Genomic DNA, 18,939 nt, shown 5'->3' with positions numbered 1-18,939 from the left:
TTCTGAGTGGGGCATGGTAGAGTGGCACAGTGAGCACAGGACCCACATCCGGGCATAGCTGTTCCCCTTAGCTCATCGCACTGTAATGCTTTTAGGTTTGTATGTGTGTTTAACTTCCAACTTCACCACTTTTTATAAAACCAGGCCCAGCCAATTCGCACATAACTAGGTTGAGCTGCTGTAGGAAGAAAGGGAGATACTAATGAAAATGGTCATATAAACTGTGAATAACTGACGTGCACTACTTGGCACCACTTCCAGGTTGCCATTCTGAGCAGAATTTTACTAAAGCTGAAGCATCGTCAGGTAGCATCTTTGGATAGCTTTGTATATTGTTTCATTGCTCCAGCATTGTAGGCAGCTTCTAGACACCATACTTGGTGATCTTGTCATCATGATGAATGTGTAAGTTTGCCTTGTGAACCCTGCCAGGTCTGTGGATATGGTAAGCCACCTGTTCTGGTCCCTGATATCATGGTGTTAGCACCATCTAACAGTTGTCACACCACATTACATTCTAAATCTAAAAAAAAAACTACTGAGGTTCTGGTCTTGTGCTGTCCCACTAGTCTCCCTATTGCATATGATTGTCTGAATCAACCGTAAGCTGATATTTAGCTCTATCCCCATTCCATTGTGCAAATTTTGATAACCATGACTCCCACACCTGCTTATTAATATTTCCCTCTTTTCTCTCTTTATTACTACCCTCAGCCTTTCAATTCTCCTATACAGCCGTGTTTGGTGCGTATACAGCATTCATCTTCATCAGAACAGGTAAGGCAGGCTTGGCGAAGAACTGAAGTTAGGATGTATGCTTTCTCACAATTTTAAAATGCAGTTTTGCAATCTGCATTCTTGGATGAAGAGTGCTGTGAAATATCGCCAAATACCAGCTGAAATTGTGGCAACCAATTATGACCTTTTTTTACAGATCATTGACTGAAATAAACCTTGGCAAAACCAATAGGTTGGGCCTTTTTGATGAAAACTGTTCATTTATTGGCCGCTTTGAATTAGTGGTTGTGCAGATTGAGTGGGCCATTGCAAGAATGAGTCAACAAGTGGATGAAAGAATGGGTACCTGACTTAGTGTGAATGAATAAGTGAAAAGATGACAGGATAGATGAATAGGAATAAAAGAGTGAAGACTGTGCATGAAATGATAATAGAGTACGATGATGAGTGAGTGCACGGATGGCCAAGGCCAGGATGCTGGATGTTCCAGGTGTCCTTTTAGAAGAGGCTGCACCTTCCTCTTGGCGCTATTGCTCTCATCCATGCACTTCCAAAGCTGATAACTTTTGTGCTGGTTGCATGAACTTTCCCGAAATAAAGTTTATCCACTTTGATTTTTCATGGCACGTTTCATGGAGATCTGTCAGGCAGAGGATGTTCATTGGGGTCTCCACAAGTGGCATTCCCGCTTTAACTCCCATTGGATTATTTGCTCCTCAATAGAGAAACAATGGCTGAACAGAATTACACCAACTTGGCATGGAAGTGAAACTTTGCTCAAGGAATAGGTTTTGGTTCGTTTGGTGTAAATCAGTTCAGTAGTTTTGGAGAAATTAGCATTTAAAAAGTGTTCTGATTTGGGTATGGAAAGGTTACATTTTAGAGATATCTGAACCGTTAATCCATGACGGGTCTGTGAATTTGTGAACTCAAAGAAAATTTGCGAATCCATTTAAAAAAATGAATACATTTATTGGACTAGGGAGCTTTTTCTCCAGTCATCCTTTCTATATTCTCACATCTGCTATGCTCTGATTGGCAGGTCAGCAAAGAGAAACATTTTATTGCTCCAGCCATTATCCAACATGGTGCACTATGCACCATTTTGGTTTTGTGTAGTTCCTTTAAATCTATATAGGAACTGTGCATTTATACAACACAAACCAAGGGATTGGTGTCCAAACTGATTCCAGACGCCCCCACAGGATATGTTCGCCTGTAGACCAGCTAGCTCAAAGTGCCACTTTTTGACATGCCTATAACTTTAGCGCCGCACGAGATTTTCCCCAAAAAGTGTGGGGGTGATTCTTGTTGTGTATGGAAAGTTTCGGGGTGATCTGTCAAGCAGGAGCTGAGAAATAGGGGGCTCAAAAAAAGGTGCGTTGCCCATGTTAATTTCCAAAGGACTACACACCTACAGCCCGAATTACTGGACAGAATTACAGCAAATTTGGCTGGTAGATTTGGTTACACAGATTCTGCTTTTTTATTTGGTGTAAATCCGTTCAGTAGTTGTTGTTGAGAAATTTAAGAAAGCAGAGTTAGTGATATCTATGTCCGCGATCACTTCATAAAAAATAACTAGCTTGTGCAGGGAAATTCAGAGCTCAGATTGGCTGCCAACACATCAACCAAGAACCATTGGCAGCCATCTTGGGACTCCGCTTTAGCGTTGAGAGTCCCACTGTAATCATAATAAGTAGTATAGCGTAAATCAGTCAGCAAGGCCCACACAAGTGGCATCGTTCAATACTTCACATCGTTTTAATAAGAACCAAACTTCAACCAATCAATCAGAAAGCAGCTCCTTAGCACTCTTCCCGTTAAGGGCAACCATACCTCCTATTTCTTTCCGTTGGTCTTGTGAAGGGAGTCTCCCAGAGTTCTTTAGTGTTACAGCTGATATTCTGCATCTCTTGATCTCTTATTCAACTCTGTCAACTATTCTAAGGTAACATATTGACTGTTACATTCGAACAGAAAAATTATGTCAGAATTATATCTGGGTATTCTCTGAGGATCTTCCCAGTGAATGCTTATACTACCTTCACCCTCACCATAAACCTAAAGACTGTAAATATTGTCCTACTTTTTCTCCCAATACCTTAAAAGATAGAGAAGCCAGACTTTGGATTGAGAAAAGGAAGGCAATGAACTATCCATCATTTGGTGATGAAGGTGAAATAACATCTTGATCTCACAAAAAAAACCCTAAAGAGGGAATGACAGGAGGAAAAAGACTCTTTTCTGGAACTAGAGGATTGGACTAGATATGTTTGGAAAAGTGTCCAGCCTCAGATATTTAGAAGCCTCAAAAAAATAAAGATTTGTCTCCACCCCCTGTTTCTGTTAAAAATAGGTCCCAGCCCCCACCTCCATACGTGAGGGAAACCTCATTAGAAGGTCAAATGGCGGAAAAGGACCCATCGGGAACGATGCACGTGTTGACAAAAAAATGATCAATGAGACCATCATTAATGGGAACAAAGATTACAACTTCGTCCTCAAGAGCCACATTGACAATAACAGTGTCAACAAAACCATTAGCTACTATCTCACCAATGAGTAGAGTACGGCCGTTGACTACAACATCAGTGACGGAAGCCACATTAGAGCCTACTACGTTCTACAAACATAAGAAACATAAGAGGGCACCATCAACAACAAATCTGTTGACGGACCAGTCACTTAGACTATCTGAAATTACTTGCATAACTGAAGCGGGTATTTCAATTCCCATCAGACAGACCAGACTTCCCCAAGTATGGTCTCATCTCTGCCACCTGCACATCTATTGTTAGCAGAGAAATTTGAACAGGAAGGCCCCTTTGGCCCTGCATACCGTCCATCACAACTTCACGTTAAGTACCTGAATAATATGGTCTTCTATGCTGCCATGTGCCTCATTTCTGATGGATACATCTGCCAGTGGATTCCTCACCTTGTGAATATCCCCTGCGCCAGCAATATTCGGAAACTTTTGTAGCAGTCCACGCCGATGAGGTCGAAGACGATGTCACAGAGACACGTCTCCGCACGCGACTCGGCTGACGTCACCGGCTCCATAAGAAGACCTCGTCGGCGTGATGGCGTCAGTTCCCTTTTTTCCGCGCCGCCGACGCCAACGGATTTTGGGAATCGTTATTAGTAGCTTTACTTGTTACTTTGTGTATTTTCTGGATTTCTCTGTCTTTCTTCGGGAAGATGTCGACAAGGAAGTCGGGTTTCAAGCCCTGTCGAGAATGTGGCAAGCACATGTCTATTACCGACCCTCACAAAGATTGTGTTTGGTGTCTTTCATCCGACCACGATGTGGATGGTTGTTCCAGCTGCCGCAAGATGAGCTCGAAGGCTCTTAAAGAAAGAGAGGCGAAGCTCTTCATCGCTCGGATGAAGAAGGAAAAAAGAGGAAGAAGGAAGTCTGGATCCAGGTCGAGGTCGGCGTCCAAATCGACTTCGGAGCATGCTTCGAGAAGTAAGAAGCATAAGAAGAAGAGGAGGCATTCTTCACATCATCACTCCGATAAAGGTTCGGCTCTGAAGTCGAAGTCGCCTACTCGACGTCGGAGAGAGTCAGTGTCTCCTTCTCCAGTCCCGACTTCACCTCCAGCTCCTTCTTCTCCGGTGACTTCGCCGGCTCCGGCTACATCTCCGGTGCCGGTGTCATCCCCGATGCCGGTTCCATCTCCGGCTCTAGCTTATTCTCCGTCTCCGGCCCCGGTTGAAGATCTTCAAGCCCCGGGTGAGACTGTGACGCCGCTTGTTCCACCGTCGGCGCCGGCAGGCCCGAATCCGGTGATGCCTGACCAGTATCCTGCATTCCCTGGTCCAGGTCAGGACCCCACGCATTATCTAAATGCCATGTACGGGGTGTTTTCAAGGGCCATGTATACCTCTGGTGCACCTGTGGGTCCGATGGGTCCGATGGCTTTTAATTTGGGAGTGCCGCAGGTCTACCCCCAAGCTCCATTTATGCCATTCTTTTCGGCGACGCCGTCTTGGCGGCTACCGGCGCCGAGAACATCGACGCCGCTTCCCTCTTCACCGGCGCCGACTCGACTTCGTTCGACGCCGGCTGCTCCTGCGGATCCGCGTTCGACGCCGGCACCGGCGCCGTCGGATGCGATCACGGCGCCGCCGACGCCGCTGGTGCGGATTCGATCTAGAAGAGAAGCACAGAGAGTGGTGGATGAAAGGAGGTTCCTGTTGGAAGAAGCTGAAGAGGGAGAGTTGGTTGAATCTGATGAGGTGTTTGAAGAGCTAAAGGAGGCAAGTGGACTGGATTTGTCTCCAGAGTGGGAAATCACTCCACCATCAGATGAGCCCTCTAAAGATGCAGCGCCGTATCATGCGGTCATCAGAAAAGCTGCGGAGTTGTTAGACCTTCAGTTACCAACCAGGGAGTTCAGGTCTAACATTCTAACGTAGGTACTGCATTCGCCTACTGCAGTCTCGGAGCCTTTGTTGCCCTTTAATGAGGCCATTATGGACCCTGTGCTAGAGGTATGGCGCAAGGCTTTTTCAGCTCCGGCGGTCTCCAGGACAGTCGCAAGGAGATATAGAGCGGCTCCAGGGGATCCTGAATTTTTAACTTCGCACCCTTCGCCTGAGAGCTTGGTAGTTCAGGCGGCTTGTTCGGGAAGATCAAAGGGGGCCTTTCCTCAGGTTCCTGGAGACAGAGAGGCCAAAAAGGTAGACCAATCGGCCAAAAAGGTCTTTTCATCAGCCAGCATGGCTCTTAAGTCGACAAACGCGATGTGTTTGTTGGGGCGCTATATCCACGCGCTCATGGACTCAGCGAAGAAGTTGGCACCAAAGCTATCGGCGGAGGATAGGGCCGGCTTCAATGAAGTTCTGACTGATGCCCAGGCGGCTGCGCGCCAAGTCATTCAAAGTGGACTGGACACAGCAGACTCAGTTGCCAGAGTCATGGGGTCTTCTGTCGCCACCAGGAGGGGTGCATGGCTAAAGTCCTCTGAATTCTCTTCGGATGTGCAGTCGACTTTATTGGACTTGCCTTTTGATGGGTCTGGTTTGTTTGGTAAGAAGGCGGATGCTGCTCTCGAACGCTTCAAGGAGAGTAAGGCTACGGCTAGGTCGTTGGGTCTTCAATCCCAGCCGAAAGGATCTTTCAAAAGATATAGGGGCTTTGGAAGGGCGACTTATCGCTCTTATAGACCGACCCAGCAACAGCAGCAGCAACAACAGCAAGGTTCGTTGTCCAAGGGATACAGAGGAAGAATCGGGGGTCGCTCACGTGGCCGTCAACTCTCCTCCTCCTCCTCCTCTTCCTCTTCCTCAGCCCCTCCCACCACCGCAAAGCAGCCCTAGATTCGACATTCCGGATCATGTTGGTCCTGTGGGGGGCCGGCTTACCCATTTTCTGCAAGATTGGGAATCTGTAACTACAGATCTCTGGGTTCTGGATCTTGTAGAAAATGGGTACGCCCTTCCCTTTCGGGAATTCCCTGCAAATTACCCTCCTTGTCAAGGGGCTTGCTCGGAGGACCACCGTCTTCTCCTGCAGGAGGAAGTCCTGAAGTTGTTTCAAAAAGGTGCGATAGAGGTGGTTCCGGAGCAGGAGAGGGGTCAGGGATGCTACTCCCGGTATTTTCTGATTCCGAAAAAGGACGGCAGATTGCGTCCGATACTGGACCTCAGAATCCTGAACTTTTACCTGAATCAGGAGAAGTTCAAAATGCTCACCCTTGCGCAGGTTCTTCAAGCGCTGAATCAGGAGGACTGGATGGTGTCGCTCGACTTGCAGGATGCGTATTTTCACTTCCCCATCCTGAAGTCGCACAGGAAGTATCTCCGGTTTACGGTAGGGTCGCAACATTATCAGTTTACGGTCCTCCCGTTTGGTCTTACTTCGGCACCTCGAGTCTTCACGAAGGTGATGGCAGTGGTGGCAGCCCATCTCAGAAGGTTGGGGGTCTCGGTTTTCCCTTATTTAGAAGACTGGCTGATCAAGGCGGAGTCGCCGGAGAAGGTGCTACGTCATCTGCAGGATACAACTCAGCTGTTGTACAAATTGGGTTTTTCGATAAATGTGCCCAAATCTCACCTGGTGCCCTCTCAGCGCAACCTGTTCATAGGTGCGGTACTGGACACTACTGTGTGTCGAGCATTCCCTCCTCCTGAAAGGATTCTCGACATACAGGAAATGATTCCTTTATTTTACAACGGAGCGGTCGTTCCAGTTCTGAAGGTCCTTCGCCTGCTCGGTCTGTTCGCCTCCTGCATCCTGTTGGTCAACCATGCATGCTGGCACATGAGGGCGCTCCAGTGGTGTCTCCGCAAGCAGTGGTATCAGCACAAGGGAGATCTCAGGGAGCCTGTAAGGATCTCCAGAGAAGCTGCAGCGGATCTATCTTGGTGGAGCGTGGAGGGCAATCTGTCCCAAGGAAAGCCCTTCCATCTACCTCCATCGGTGGCCACGGTGATAACGGATGCATCCACCTTTAGGGTGGGTGCTCATCTGGGGGATCTGGAGATCAAGGGTCTTTGGTCTCCAGAGGAAAGGTTGCTTCACATCAACCTTCTGGAGTTACGGGCGATACGTTTGGCGCTCAAGGCCTTCCTCCCTTCCCTTCGTGGTCAATCTGTTCAAGTCCTGACGGACAACACGACCGCGATGTGGTATATAAACAAACAGGGAGGGGTGGGGTCTCTTTGTCTCTGCAGAGAGGCCATGCGTCTATGGTCCTGGGCTCAGGACCATCAGATTTGTCCAATGGCAAATCATCTGGCCGGGGTTCTGAACGTACGTGCGGACAGTCTGTCGGCAGTTCTCCGCCGACCACGAGTGGAGGCTCCATCCGGAGGTGGTTCGTCACGTCTTTCGGACATGGGGGACTCCTCAGGTAACCTGTTCGCCACTCACGAGAATGCTCACTGCCCGACATTCTGCAGTCTCCAGTATCCGATGCAGGGAGCATTGGGGGATGCGTTTCAGTTGAGTTGGGGCTCACAACTCCTTTACGCGTTTCCTCCCATACCCTTGATTCCTCGGGTTCTGAGGAAGATTCGCCAAGACCGGGCCCAAGTTATTTTGGTCGCCCCGGATTGGCCGAGAAGGGTGTGGTATACAGATCTTCTCCACCTCTCCTCGTGCCCTCCGCTCCGTCTCCCTCTGAGGGCAGACCTCCTCTTGCAGTCGGAGGGGCAGGTTCTACACCCCCACCTCCAGAGCTTACACCTTCATGCCTGGAGATTGAACGGGGCAACCTGAATTCTTTCTCTCTCCCGCCGGATGTGGTGGATGTTATTTTATCAGCCAGGCGACACTCCACCAAATCTATATACTCATATAGGTGGTCTAAATTTGTGCTTTGGTGTGGAGAGAGGTCCATTGATCCCTTGAAGGCTCGTTTGTCTAACATTCTACAGTTTGCCCTTTCACTTGCTCAGCAAGGCTTTGCTGTGGCTATTGTGAAAGGATACTTATCGGCTTTGTCGGCTTTCCTTTGTTTGCCGGATCAGCCGTCATTATTCAAGTCACCTATTGTTCTTCGTTTTATAAAGGGCCTTACAAACAAGTTTCCTCCAACTCCCTTTATTATGCCTCAATGGGACTTAAACCTTGTATTAACTTATCTTATGGGTTCTCCCTTCGAGCCCTTACACAAATGTCCCTTGAGGCTGTTGTCCTTTAAGACGGTATTCCTTATTGCAATCACCTCGGCAAGGAGGGTAAGTGAGCTTCAAGCTCTTAGTTCAAAACACCCATTCTTGACTGTGCATGCTGAACGAATGGTACTCGGGACCAGGGCTGCGTTTTTGCCTAAGGTGGTAACTCCTTTCCATCTGGGGCAATCCATTACCCTCCCTACTTTTTATCCTCCCCCCTCACCCTTCCAAGGAGGAGGAGAGACTTCACCGTTTGGACCCTAAGAGGGCGGTGAACTTTTACCTGGACAGAACAAAGGACATCAGAGTTGATGACCAGCTCTTCGTTGGCTTTGCTGGCTGCAGGAAAGGTCGAGCGGTGCACAAGCGCACCCTTTCCAGGTGGATTGTCTTGTGCATCAAGATTTGCTACTCCCTGGCTGGTAAGGAACCTCCGGAGGGTTTGAGGGCTCATTCCACTAGAGCAAAGTCTTCCACGTCTGCTTTGTCTAGGGGTGTTCCTGTGGAGGACATTTGTAGGGCGGCAACTTGGGCCTCCCTCCACACCTTCGCAAAACATTATTGCGTGGACATTGAGGTGAGGAGGGACGAACATTTTGCGCGATCCGTCCTTCAGGACTTTCTGGTATAGAAGGGTGGACACCCTCCTCCGGGAGTGGGGACTGCTGTGGAATCTATTCACAAGGTGAGGAATCCACTGGCAGATGTATCCATCAGAAGAACAAGTTACTTACCTTCGGTAACGCTTTTTCTGGTGGATACAGTATCTGCCTGTGGATTCCTCACTGACCCACCCGCCTCCCCGTTGTCCATCCTTCTATACCTGTAATTCTATGCCTGTAATTCTATTGATGGTGTTTCAAATGTGTTTATTACTGTCAAAGGCATTATGTTATTTCTTGTGCTTTGCTATTTATTCTCCACACTGTGTGTGTTGATCTGCATATTCTGTACTGTGTGTATATATATTGCTGTCAGTCCGTCCGTGTGCCTCGAAGGCACGGAAAAAAGGGGCGGAACTGATGTCATCACGCCGACGAGGTCTTCTTATGGAGCCGGTGACGTCAGCGGAGTCGCGTGCGGAGCTGTGTCTCTGTGACGTCGTCTTCTACCTCATCGGCGTGGACTGCTACAAAAGTTTCCGAATGTTGCTGGCGCAGGGGATATTCACAAGGTGAGGAATCCACAGGCAGATAGTGTATCCACCAGAAAAAGCGTTACCGAAGGTAAGTAACTTGTTCATTTGTCTTACCCTCCCGGAAACACAGAAGGGTCTCCATCGGGTTCCACGCCGGCGGCTCCAGCACGGTGCCTATGCCCTCTAGTGGATCTACTGGCAGCTCTGGACCGGCACTGATCGTTCCCCTGCGACCTTCCTCGGTGCCATCCCCCACGCAGAGATTCCCGGCGCCAGCCCATTCCCTGATGATCCAAAGCCAGATTGATGCCGATTCAGGTACCAAAGGCATCCTTGGGTCCTAGATCAATTCTTCAGCCTTTTTTTAGGGGCTTGGAATGGAGGATGATTGGGAAGGGTGGCTGGACACTTTACAAGATCAGCCTGAGCACGAAATGCAATGGTATGAGGAGTTGGATGAGGCCAGTGGCATGGATACCTCCCCAGACCCGAAATTCCTTACCAACCACCCTACCCCCAAGAGTTTGGTGGTCCAGCCCTCTACCTCACAGGGTGCGTTTCCCTCCACATCCCCGGACAGGGAATCCAAGAAGCTGGATAGTTGGGGCAAGAAGGTTATTTCTTCCACTAGTCTTGCATTACCGTTGATAAACAGTGCATGTCTATTGGCCCGCTGCACGCGTTTCTTGTGGGAAACAGTTGCGCAGGTGCTGCCACAGGTCCTGGAGGATGCCCGGGCCATTCTCTCCCAAGCAGTATCGGATGGGAGAGATGCAGTACAATTCACTAGTCATTGTAGACTTGACACGACCGACTCGCTGAGCAGATTAGTGTCATTGACGGTGGCCTTTCGACGTCATGCCTGGCTCAGAACTTCTAGCTTTTCTGGGGATGTCCAGGCTTCCCCCTACGGACATGCCATTTAATGCCATCCATCTCTTCAGAGACCAGGCAGACATGGCCCTTGAGCGCTTTAAGGACTTGTGGGCTACGGCAGAGTCCTTGGGCTTCTCAGTCCCCCACCCCCCCAAGGCCCGTCTGCTTTTTGCCCCCTTTCAGCCACGCCAGCCATATCCCGGCCTCAAGACCGCACAAGTTCGGAAACCTCTACTTGGCCGTGGACGCAGCTACTTTCGACCCTGTGTGGCAGGTGGCCAGAGGTCCAGTCGGTCCACTGCTTCCCCTGCAGCCTCTAAACCTTCCTAGTTTGGCTCTTCAAGATCATGGGTGGCTGGTTGGTGGCAGGATCAGCCATCACTTCCACCAATGGCAAAACATTACATCAGACAAGTGGGTTCTTCGACAATCCAAAGGGGATACTACCTCCCCTTCAAACTACCCCTCCTTCCATGCCTCCAACTTATGACTGGCTGACGGAGGACCACCTAAACTTGGCTCTGGAGGAAGTCAGGAAACTCATGACCAAGGGAGGCATTGGAAGGGTTCCGGCACCAGAAGTAGGCTGTGATTGCAATTCCCTCTACTTTCTGGTCCCGAAAACAGACTAGGGCCTTCTTCCTATTCTAGATCTGCGAGCCCCCAAATGCTGCTTCAAAAAGGAAAAGTTCAAAATGCTCACTCTGGCTCAGGTCTTGTCTGCCTTAGACCGGGAGACTGGATGGCAGCGTTGGATTTACAGGATACCTATTTTTACATTCCCTTCCTGCCTGTCTATCGGCGTTACCTGCAGTTCACAGTAGGCCATGAGCACTCTCAGTTCACAGTGCTCCCATTTGGACTTACCAGCACCCCTCTGGTGTTCACCAAGGTGATGGCAGTGGTCGCAGCCCATCAGCCCAGATCAGGGGTGCCGATCCTTCCCTAGCTCGATGACTGGCTGTTGAAGGCGAGCTCGCCAGAGACTGTCCTCTTCCAACCTCCAGACTATGGAGAATCTCCTGCTTTAGCTGGGCTTCACTATCAACCGGCCGAAGTCACACCTGACTCCCTCTCAGACGCTCCCTTTCATTGGAGATCTTCTGGACTCAGTTCATTTTCGGGCCTATCTTCTCAAGTGGCAAGTCTAGGAGATTCAGGCTATGATACAGATATTTCAGCATCTAGCCTGGATTTCAATGAGGATGACTTTGAGGCTGCTGGGTCTCATGGCCTCCTATATCCTGCCCGATGGCATTTGCAGGCTCTGCAGTGGGACCTGAAGTTCCTGTGGGTGCTGCATCAGGGAAATCTCTCTGACGCAGACCAGATCTGGAGGGGCACTGCACAGGATCTTCAGTGGTGGCTGATTGACCGCGATTGGGTCAGAAGCAGATCACTCTCTAACCCAACCAGATCACACAATGACAGATGTGTCACTCCTGGGGTAGGGCAGCCTTCTGGGAGAGGTGGAGATCAAAGGACTCTGGTCTTCGGCAAAATCTACACTCCACATCAACTTGCTGGAGCTCTGAGGGATTCGCTCGGCATTGAAAGTTTTTCTTCTTTCCATCAAGGGAAAGCTGGTTCAGGTGTTGACGGACAACACCACCGCCATGTAGTCCTGCAACAAACAGGGCGGGTGGGGTCCTGGACCTTTTGTCATGGGGCCCTGCATCTCTGACCATGGCTGGAACAGCAGGCCATATCCCTGGTGGTTCAACACTTGTCAGTGTCTCTGTGAATGCCAAGGCAGACATACTCAGCCATCATTGCCTACCGGATCATGAATGGTGTCTTCTTCCTGAGGTGGCGAGAAGTATATTTCAGAAGTGGGGAGAACCTTGTTTAGATATGTTTGCCTCCTCTGAGAACGCGCAATATCAGCAATTTTGCACACTGGAGCTTCCAGGCGGCACTCGCTCGGTGACGTTTTTCGTCTCGAGTGGAACTCAGGCCTCCTGTACATCTTTCCGCCAATACCACTCCTGTCCAGAGTGCTCCGGAAGATCACGAATGACTGGGTGTAGGAAGCTGGCTCTGTTTATACTATACCAGAGGCTTTACAGAGGCTAAAGTAGATAATACCAATGCTCTCTTTTGTGGGAGTGTGGGCGAGCAGTTAGGCTTATCGGAGGGCTGTGTTAAGCATTTGTTGTACACACTCAGGCAAGAAATGATTAAACATGCACACTCAATAACTGAATCCGAAACCAGAGGTTTGTAAAAATAATACGTTTTGTATGTTTATTGCTTAGAACCAAAGATACTTTGTTGCAGTAAAATACTTTTTGCAATATTACAGTTTATAAGTATAAAAAGTGGACACTGCATTTTGCAAACAGTTCAATGTTAACCTATAGGAGAGCAAGCATGCAATTTCAGAGGTAAATACACAACTTACAATTCCAGTCTTTGGGTTTTCGAATAAACACTCGGAAAAAGTCAGCTAAGTGTAGAGACTGCACCACCAGCGGCACTGGAGGGGGGTGGGGGCAGTTGAAGAGGTCAAATGTGGTCACTGGGGCCCAATGTTAATCAATCGAAACTAAGGGCGCTCAAAGAGGTGCCGGTTGAAGGTAAGTAAAATCGTAGTTGGGGTCAATCTCTGGGGGTTTAGACCAGCACTGGGGGGCCATGAGGCAGCACCAGACACACACCCTCAGCGGCACAGAGGCGGCCCGGTGCAGAGTGTCAACTCCGCGTCGGGCACCCTATACAAATCAATGGAGAATGAAGATTTCAAACTAAGACTGCAGGGTCGGATCAGGAAGCTGAACGAAGGAAACCGGTGGCTCTGGAGGCAAGTTGGGGTGCTGAGGAACTCTAGGACAAAGCCAGTTGAGCTTCCCAAGGCCTGAGGGCTGCAAGTGCAGGGGTGTCTTTGGACAGCGGAAAAGTCTTGCCAGTCACGTTTGGGGACCCTTTGTATTGAGGCTGTAGGCGTTGCTGTGGAGTGCAGGAGAGGTCACTCTGTGGTGGACTTGAGCTCAAGACTGCTGGGGAACCTTCTTGGGACCGGTGGGCCACTTCGAATCGGGCCGGAGGCGTCGGGTGGAGAGAGGGGTCCGGAGGTCTGGTTGTGCAGTTCAGCAGGGCACTGGAGTTCTTGTTGTTGGTTTCTTTGTGGACACGGCTGCTGTCCTCTGGAGTTCTTGGTCTTTGGGAAAGAGAGGCAGTCCTCCCAGGATTTTGGAGGGCACTGAGCCCGCAGGAAGAGTCGCTTTTTAGAGCAGAGTTCTTCAAGAGCTGCAGACAGGCCGGTAGGGCTGGGGCCAAGCCAGTTTTCATCTGGAGTCTAAACTGCTGGTACGGCTCTTCGGTCCTTTTTCTTGTTTAGGATACCAGGAATGTAAGGATCAAGGTTCAGGGGTGCCCCTAAATACTTAATTTAAGGGCATTACAGGTGCTGGAAGGTAGCAGTCAATTTGCAACTTACCTTTAGGGTGACTACACCCTTTGAAGGTCCACTTCCTTTGGAGAGGGGGCATACCCCTAATTGTATTGTCTGAAATCCTCACAAAAAATATAAAGGATTTTCAAAGGAGGGCGCCAATTCAGCTCAGGACACCTTAGGGGTGTCCCTGGCTGCAAGGGGTTATGCCTCTCCTGCTAACTAATTTCCCCGTCAACCTTGCAGCCAAATGTGGGGCTTGATCGGTTGGGCGTGCATCTCCACTAGCTGGAGTGGCTCTGGTTAGCATAACAAAGGGCAGAAAGCCTTTGAGCCTCGCCGCTTTTTAATGCTGTTTCTGCTTGGAGGTAGTTGTGAAGCACCTCCTCCCTGTGCAGGCTTTGTTTCTGACCCACCGAAGGAAACCGGTGGCTCTGGAGGCAAGTTGGGGTGCTGAGGAACTCGGAGACAAAGCCGGTTGAGCTTCCCAAGGCCTGAAGGCTGCAAGTGCAGGGGTGTCTTTGGACAGCGGAAAAGTCTTGCCAGTCACGTTTGGGGGACCCTTTGTATTGAGACTGTAGGCCTTGTTGTGGAGTGCAGGAGAGGTCACTCTGTGGTGGACTCGAGCTCAAGACTGCTGGGGAACCGTCTTGGGACCGGAGGGCCACTTCGAATCGGGCCGGAGGCGTCGGGTGGAGAGAGGGGTCCGGAGGTCTGGTTGTGCAGTTCAGCAGGGCACTGGAGTACTTGTTGTTGGTTTCTTTGTGGACACGGCTGCTGTCCTCTGGAGTTCTTGGTCTTTGGGAAAGGGAGGCAGTCCTCCCAGGATTTTGGAGGGCACTGAGCCCGCAGGAAGAGTCGCTTTTTGGAGCAGGGTTCTTCAAGAGCCGCAGATAGGCCGGTAGGGCTGGGGCCAAGCCAGTTGTCATCTGGAGTCTAAACTGCTGGTACGGCTCTTCGGTCCTTTTTCTTCTTTAGGATACCAGGAATGTAAGGATCAAGGTTCAGGGGTGCCCCTAAATACTTAATTTAAGGGCATTACAGGTGCTGGAAGGTAGCAGTCAATTTGCAATTTACCTTTAGGGTGACTACACCCTTTGAAGGTTCACTTCCTTTGAAGAGGGGGCATACCCCTAATTGTATTGTCTAAAATCCTCACAAAAAATATAAAGGATTTTCAAAGGAGGGCGCCAATTCAGCTCAGGACACCTTAGGGGTGTCCCTGGCTGCAAGGGGTTATGCCTCTCCTGCTAACTAATTTTCCCGTCAACCTTGCAGCCAAACGTGGGGCTTGATCGGTTGGGCGTGCATCTCCACTAGCTGGAGTGGCTCTGGTTAGCATAACAAAGGGCAGAAAGCCTTTGAGCCTTGCCGCTTTTTAATGCTGTTTCTGCTTGTAGGTAGTTGTGAAGCACCTCCTCCCTGTGCAGGCTTTGTTTCTGACCCACCTCTGGGGTCAGAAACATGTCTGGAAGTGGAAAGGCTGGTGCAGACCAGTCAGCCACACACTAGTGGTTTGGTAGGCTTTCAGGGGGCACCTCTGAGATGTCCTCTGAGTGTGTTTATTAATCAATCCAACACTGGCGTCCGTGTGGGCTCATCAGTCTGAGATGTTTGGTACCAAACATCCTGGTATTCGTAGAAGCCATGATGGAGCTGTGGCACTCATATTGACAAGCTCCCACCCTAGTACTCGTTATGGCTTCACTATGCACTTATAATGCCTAAGAATGGACTTGGACACTACATGGGTATATCAGCTCATTCAGTTATGCCCGCACAAGAGGTATAGTGCACCTTGCCTTAGGTAAAGCCTGCTGTAAGGGTAACTTACCTATGCCTCTTGCAGTGATGGCAGTCCTGGCACACACAGATGTGTGTCAGGTCTTCTCTTCACTTTTATCTCCACCAAAATACGCACGCTGCAGTGACCGTGTGCATGTGTTTAATGAGGGGTCTCTTAGAGTGGCATATTACATGCTGCAGCCCTTGGCGACCCTCTCTGGTCACAGTGCCCTTGGTACCACTGTCACCTTTTACAAGGGGCTTATATTTGGGTCGCAGTTGTGCCAATTCTGGAACCAACTGTAAAGTTTTGGGAAAGAACACAGGCACTTGGAACTCGATTAGCAGGGACCCAGTGCACATTCAGTCAAATTTGCAGTCAGAGTCAGGCAAAAAGTGAGGGTTAGCCATGGGCAAAGGAGTGCTTTCCTACACCGGGCCCAAGTCATTCTTGTGGCTCCAGACTAGGCACAGAGAGTCTGGTATCTAAAGCTTCTCCAACTGAGTATCGATCCTCCAGTCATGCTGCCCCTTTGGAGGATCTTCTTTCGCAGCAGCAGGGGAGGGTTCTCCACCTGAACCTGTCCACACTACGTCCTCTTGCGTAGTTATTGAGCGGCGACAGTTGACAGCATTTGACCTTCCTCCCGAAGTCTGTGATGGGATTTTGGCAGCCAGGCGTCCCTCTAACAAGACTGTGTACGCATGCTGGTGGCAGAAGTTTGTAAAATATGGTACAGAAAGGTCTATTGATCCTCTTTCTGCTTCCCTCTCCCAAGTCCTTCTCTTTTTTTGACCCATGCCCAGCAGGGCTCTGCTTTGGGCACTCATAAAGGGTACCTTTCGGCCTTGTCCCTGATAAGTTGGGGCTTCACACTAGGGCATCTTTATTACTGAAAGTGGTAACACCATTCCACGTGGGGCAATCTGTCACCTTGCCCACTTTCTATGCTCCTCCACACCCCTCCAAAGAGGAAGAGTGACTCCACGTCTAGACCCAAAAAGAGCGTTGTTGTTCTACCTTGACCGCACTAAAGAGTTTCGGGTGGACTTCCAACTCTTTGTGGGGTACGCTGGATCAAAGAAATGTCGTGCAGTGCAGAAGATGCCAATATTGCGATGGGTCATTTACTATGCTCTGGCCAAGAAATAGCCTCCTGAAGGCTTAAGAGCTCATTTCAACAGAGATAAGACTGCGACCACAGCATTGCAATGTGGTGTTCCAGTGCTTGACATTTGTCAGGCAGCAACGTGGGCAACACTGCACATGTTCACTAAGCACTACTGCCTGGACAGGACTTCCAGGTCTAAACTTGTCCCCAGTCCCTCCTCCAGTGATGGTATTGCTTGGATATCTATTCTTAGGTAAGGAATCTGTGGATAGATGTCTTTATCAGATGGACGAGTTACTTACCTTCTGTAACGCCGTATCTGGTAGAAACATAATCTAGCCGCAGATTCCTTACCAACCCACCTAACCTACTCGCACTGCGGACAGGATTTTAGGGTTTGGGCTGATCCCATTCATTGCCCTAGTTCTAAATGCACCGCTGTCAGTGCACTTCAAATATTATGTTACGTTAAAATAATCCTAGAAATTCATTCAAAGAAACAAAGGTTACAAGGATGTTATAGTTAGGAAATAGCATTAAAAAAGCCTCGGCCGTACGGGGTTGTGGGGAGCCTGCAGATAACTTGGTGTATCACCCCCCGTGCCTTCCTAACACAGCACGATTACAACCGCTTCTGACCTGGGATCCTACGAGGCCCAAAGGTGGGGGCAGGGAATCGTTAGCGGTGAGGCACGAAGAGGACGTGTTGGTGCTTTCCTTCTCCTGATTCTGTGGGCCTTCCCTCCCCCCCCCCCCCCCCCCCCCCCCCCAACCATTAAGAATAGCGCTGCCGTCCAGGATTTCCTCCGGACATTCATCGGACAACTTGACCCGCACTGGCCCCATATCTGAGAGACAATGGCGCAGGTTCTTCGCTACTGACGCTGTGCCCCACCATCAGCCGGAGCGGCCTGGGCGGGCTATGATACATAGACAGGGGCGGCCTGCTGGTTCTGGGGGTAATTGGCTGACTGGTGCCGGGCGGCATGAATCACATGCTTCCGCTTCCTTGGTACTGAGGATCATAGTTGGACCATAGTTGGACCATGAGATCCCTGGGGACTGCGCTGATCTGCTGCGCTCTGCCCTTCAAGGTGAGATCCCCTGTGCAGGTCCCCATATTGACTGTTCGGCGAGCAGAAGTTATCACTGGTATTTCCATGCGATTTCCGCTTTATAGTGGAATCGAGGAGGGTCCTGGACTGTACGAGAAGGAGTAGGCATGTTGCCCCCCTCCATCCTCCTATCTACCTACCTCAAGTGACTGGAAGACACAACTCCCCGCCACGGTCAACGTGCAACATGGGCAGGGTCCGGGGGAAAACAATTGATGGCCACCAGGGTACAGGTGCCCGCTCCGCCGTGCCGGAGGACTCCAGTCTGCCCCCTTCGCCATAACTCCTGAACTTAGCGCTAGTGCACCAGACAAGTTGGATTTAATATTGAAAGAAATCCGGGACTCTAGGGCAGCCCTCGAATTACAAATCGGCACGCTCACCACGGGGCTTACCCTACTCAGGGCAGACCATGCGAAACTGGCCGATACCGTTAAGGAACACGACCAGGCCCTCCAAGACATGGATCCATGAGTGACGGCAAACACCACAACCCTTCAACATCTACAGCAGCAGGTGACAGGCTTGCTGGACCGAGTGGAGGATGCGGAAGGAATAGGCAGGAATAGATGCAATAACATCCGCGTCATAGGCCTGCCGGAACGCAGTGAAGGCACGCAAGCAGCAAAATTTATGGAAACTTGGTTCAAGGACCATATAGCACCGGAAGGTTTGTCACCTTACTTCTGTGTCGAACGAGCCCACCGAATTCCGACTGGAGCTCCCAAACCGGGCACACAGCCTCGACCTCTGATAGTAAAAATACTGAATTATAGGGACCGTGATCTCCTTCTACAAAAAGCAAGAGAAAAAGAACTGATCCAGTATGAAAACCATTGTATCTCTCTATACCCTGATTATTCATCATGATTCAAAGACAGAGATCGTCCTATCAAGCCGTGAAGAAAAAGCTACAAAAAGCACTTTTATACCCAGCCAGACAAAGTCATTTACGACAAGAAAACCCACTTTTTTGAAAGCCCGGCGGACACGGAGGAATGGCTTGAGGTCATGTGCATTGGAGAAAGCCAGGGCAGTCAATCAGTATTATCTCCGCAGGGATCCGGTAAACCGCAGAGACTGAGTCATCGCCGGACCCAGAAGACCACTCTAGGCTAGGGGCGGCGCCGGATGATCACGAGAACAGCA

At 49.9% G+C, this 18,939-nt stretch overlaps 1 protein-coding gene across 1 annotated transcript in view; it reads left to right on the top strand.

Annotated features, from left to right (window-relative positions):
• RCE1 (Ras converting CAAX endopeptidase 1) overlaps positions 1–18,939 on the top strand; it is a 226,335-nt gene that overhangs the window by 175,745 nt on the left and 31,651 nt on the right. The window contains exon 7 of the mRNA XM_085625516.1: positions 715–777. Coding sequence (XP_085481642.1) covers positions 715–777 — 63 coding nt within the window. The remainder of the gene's footprint in view (positions 1–714; positions 778–18,939) is intronic.

This window comes from Triturus cristatus, chromosome 9, assembly GCF_964204655.1.
Source record: "Triturus cristatus chromosome 9, aTriCri1.1, whole genome shotgun sequence".
NCBI classification, from domain to species: Eukaryota; Metazoa; Chordata; class Amphibia; order Caudata; family Salamandridae; genus Triturus; species Triturus cristatus.
Note: the sequence above shows the minus strand (reverse complement) of the source record. Positions and strands in the feature narration are given on the sequence as shown.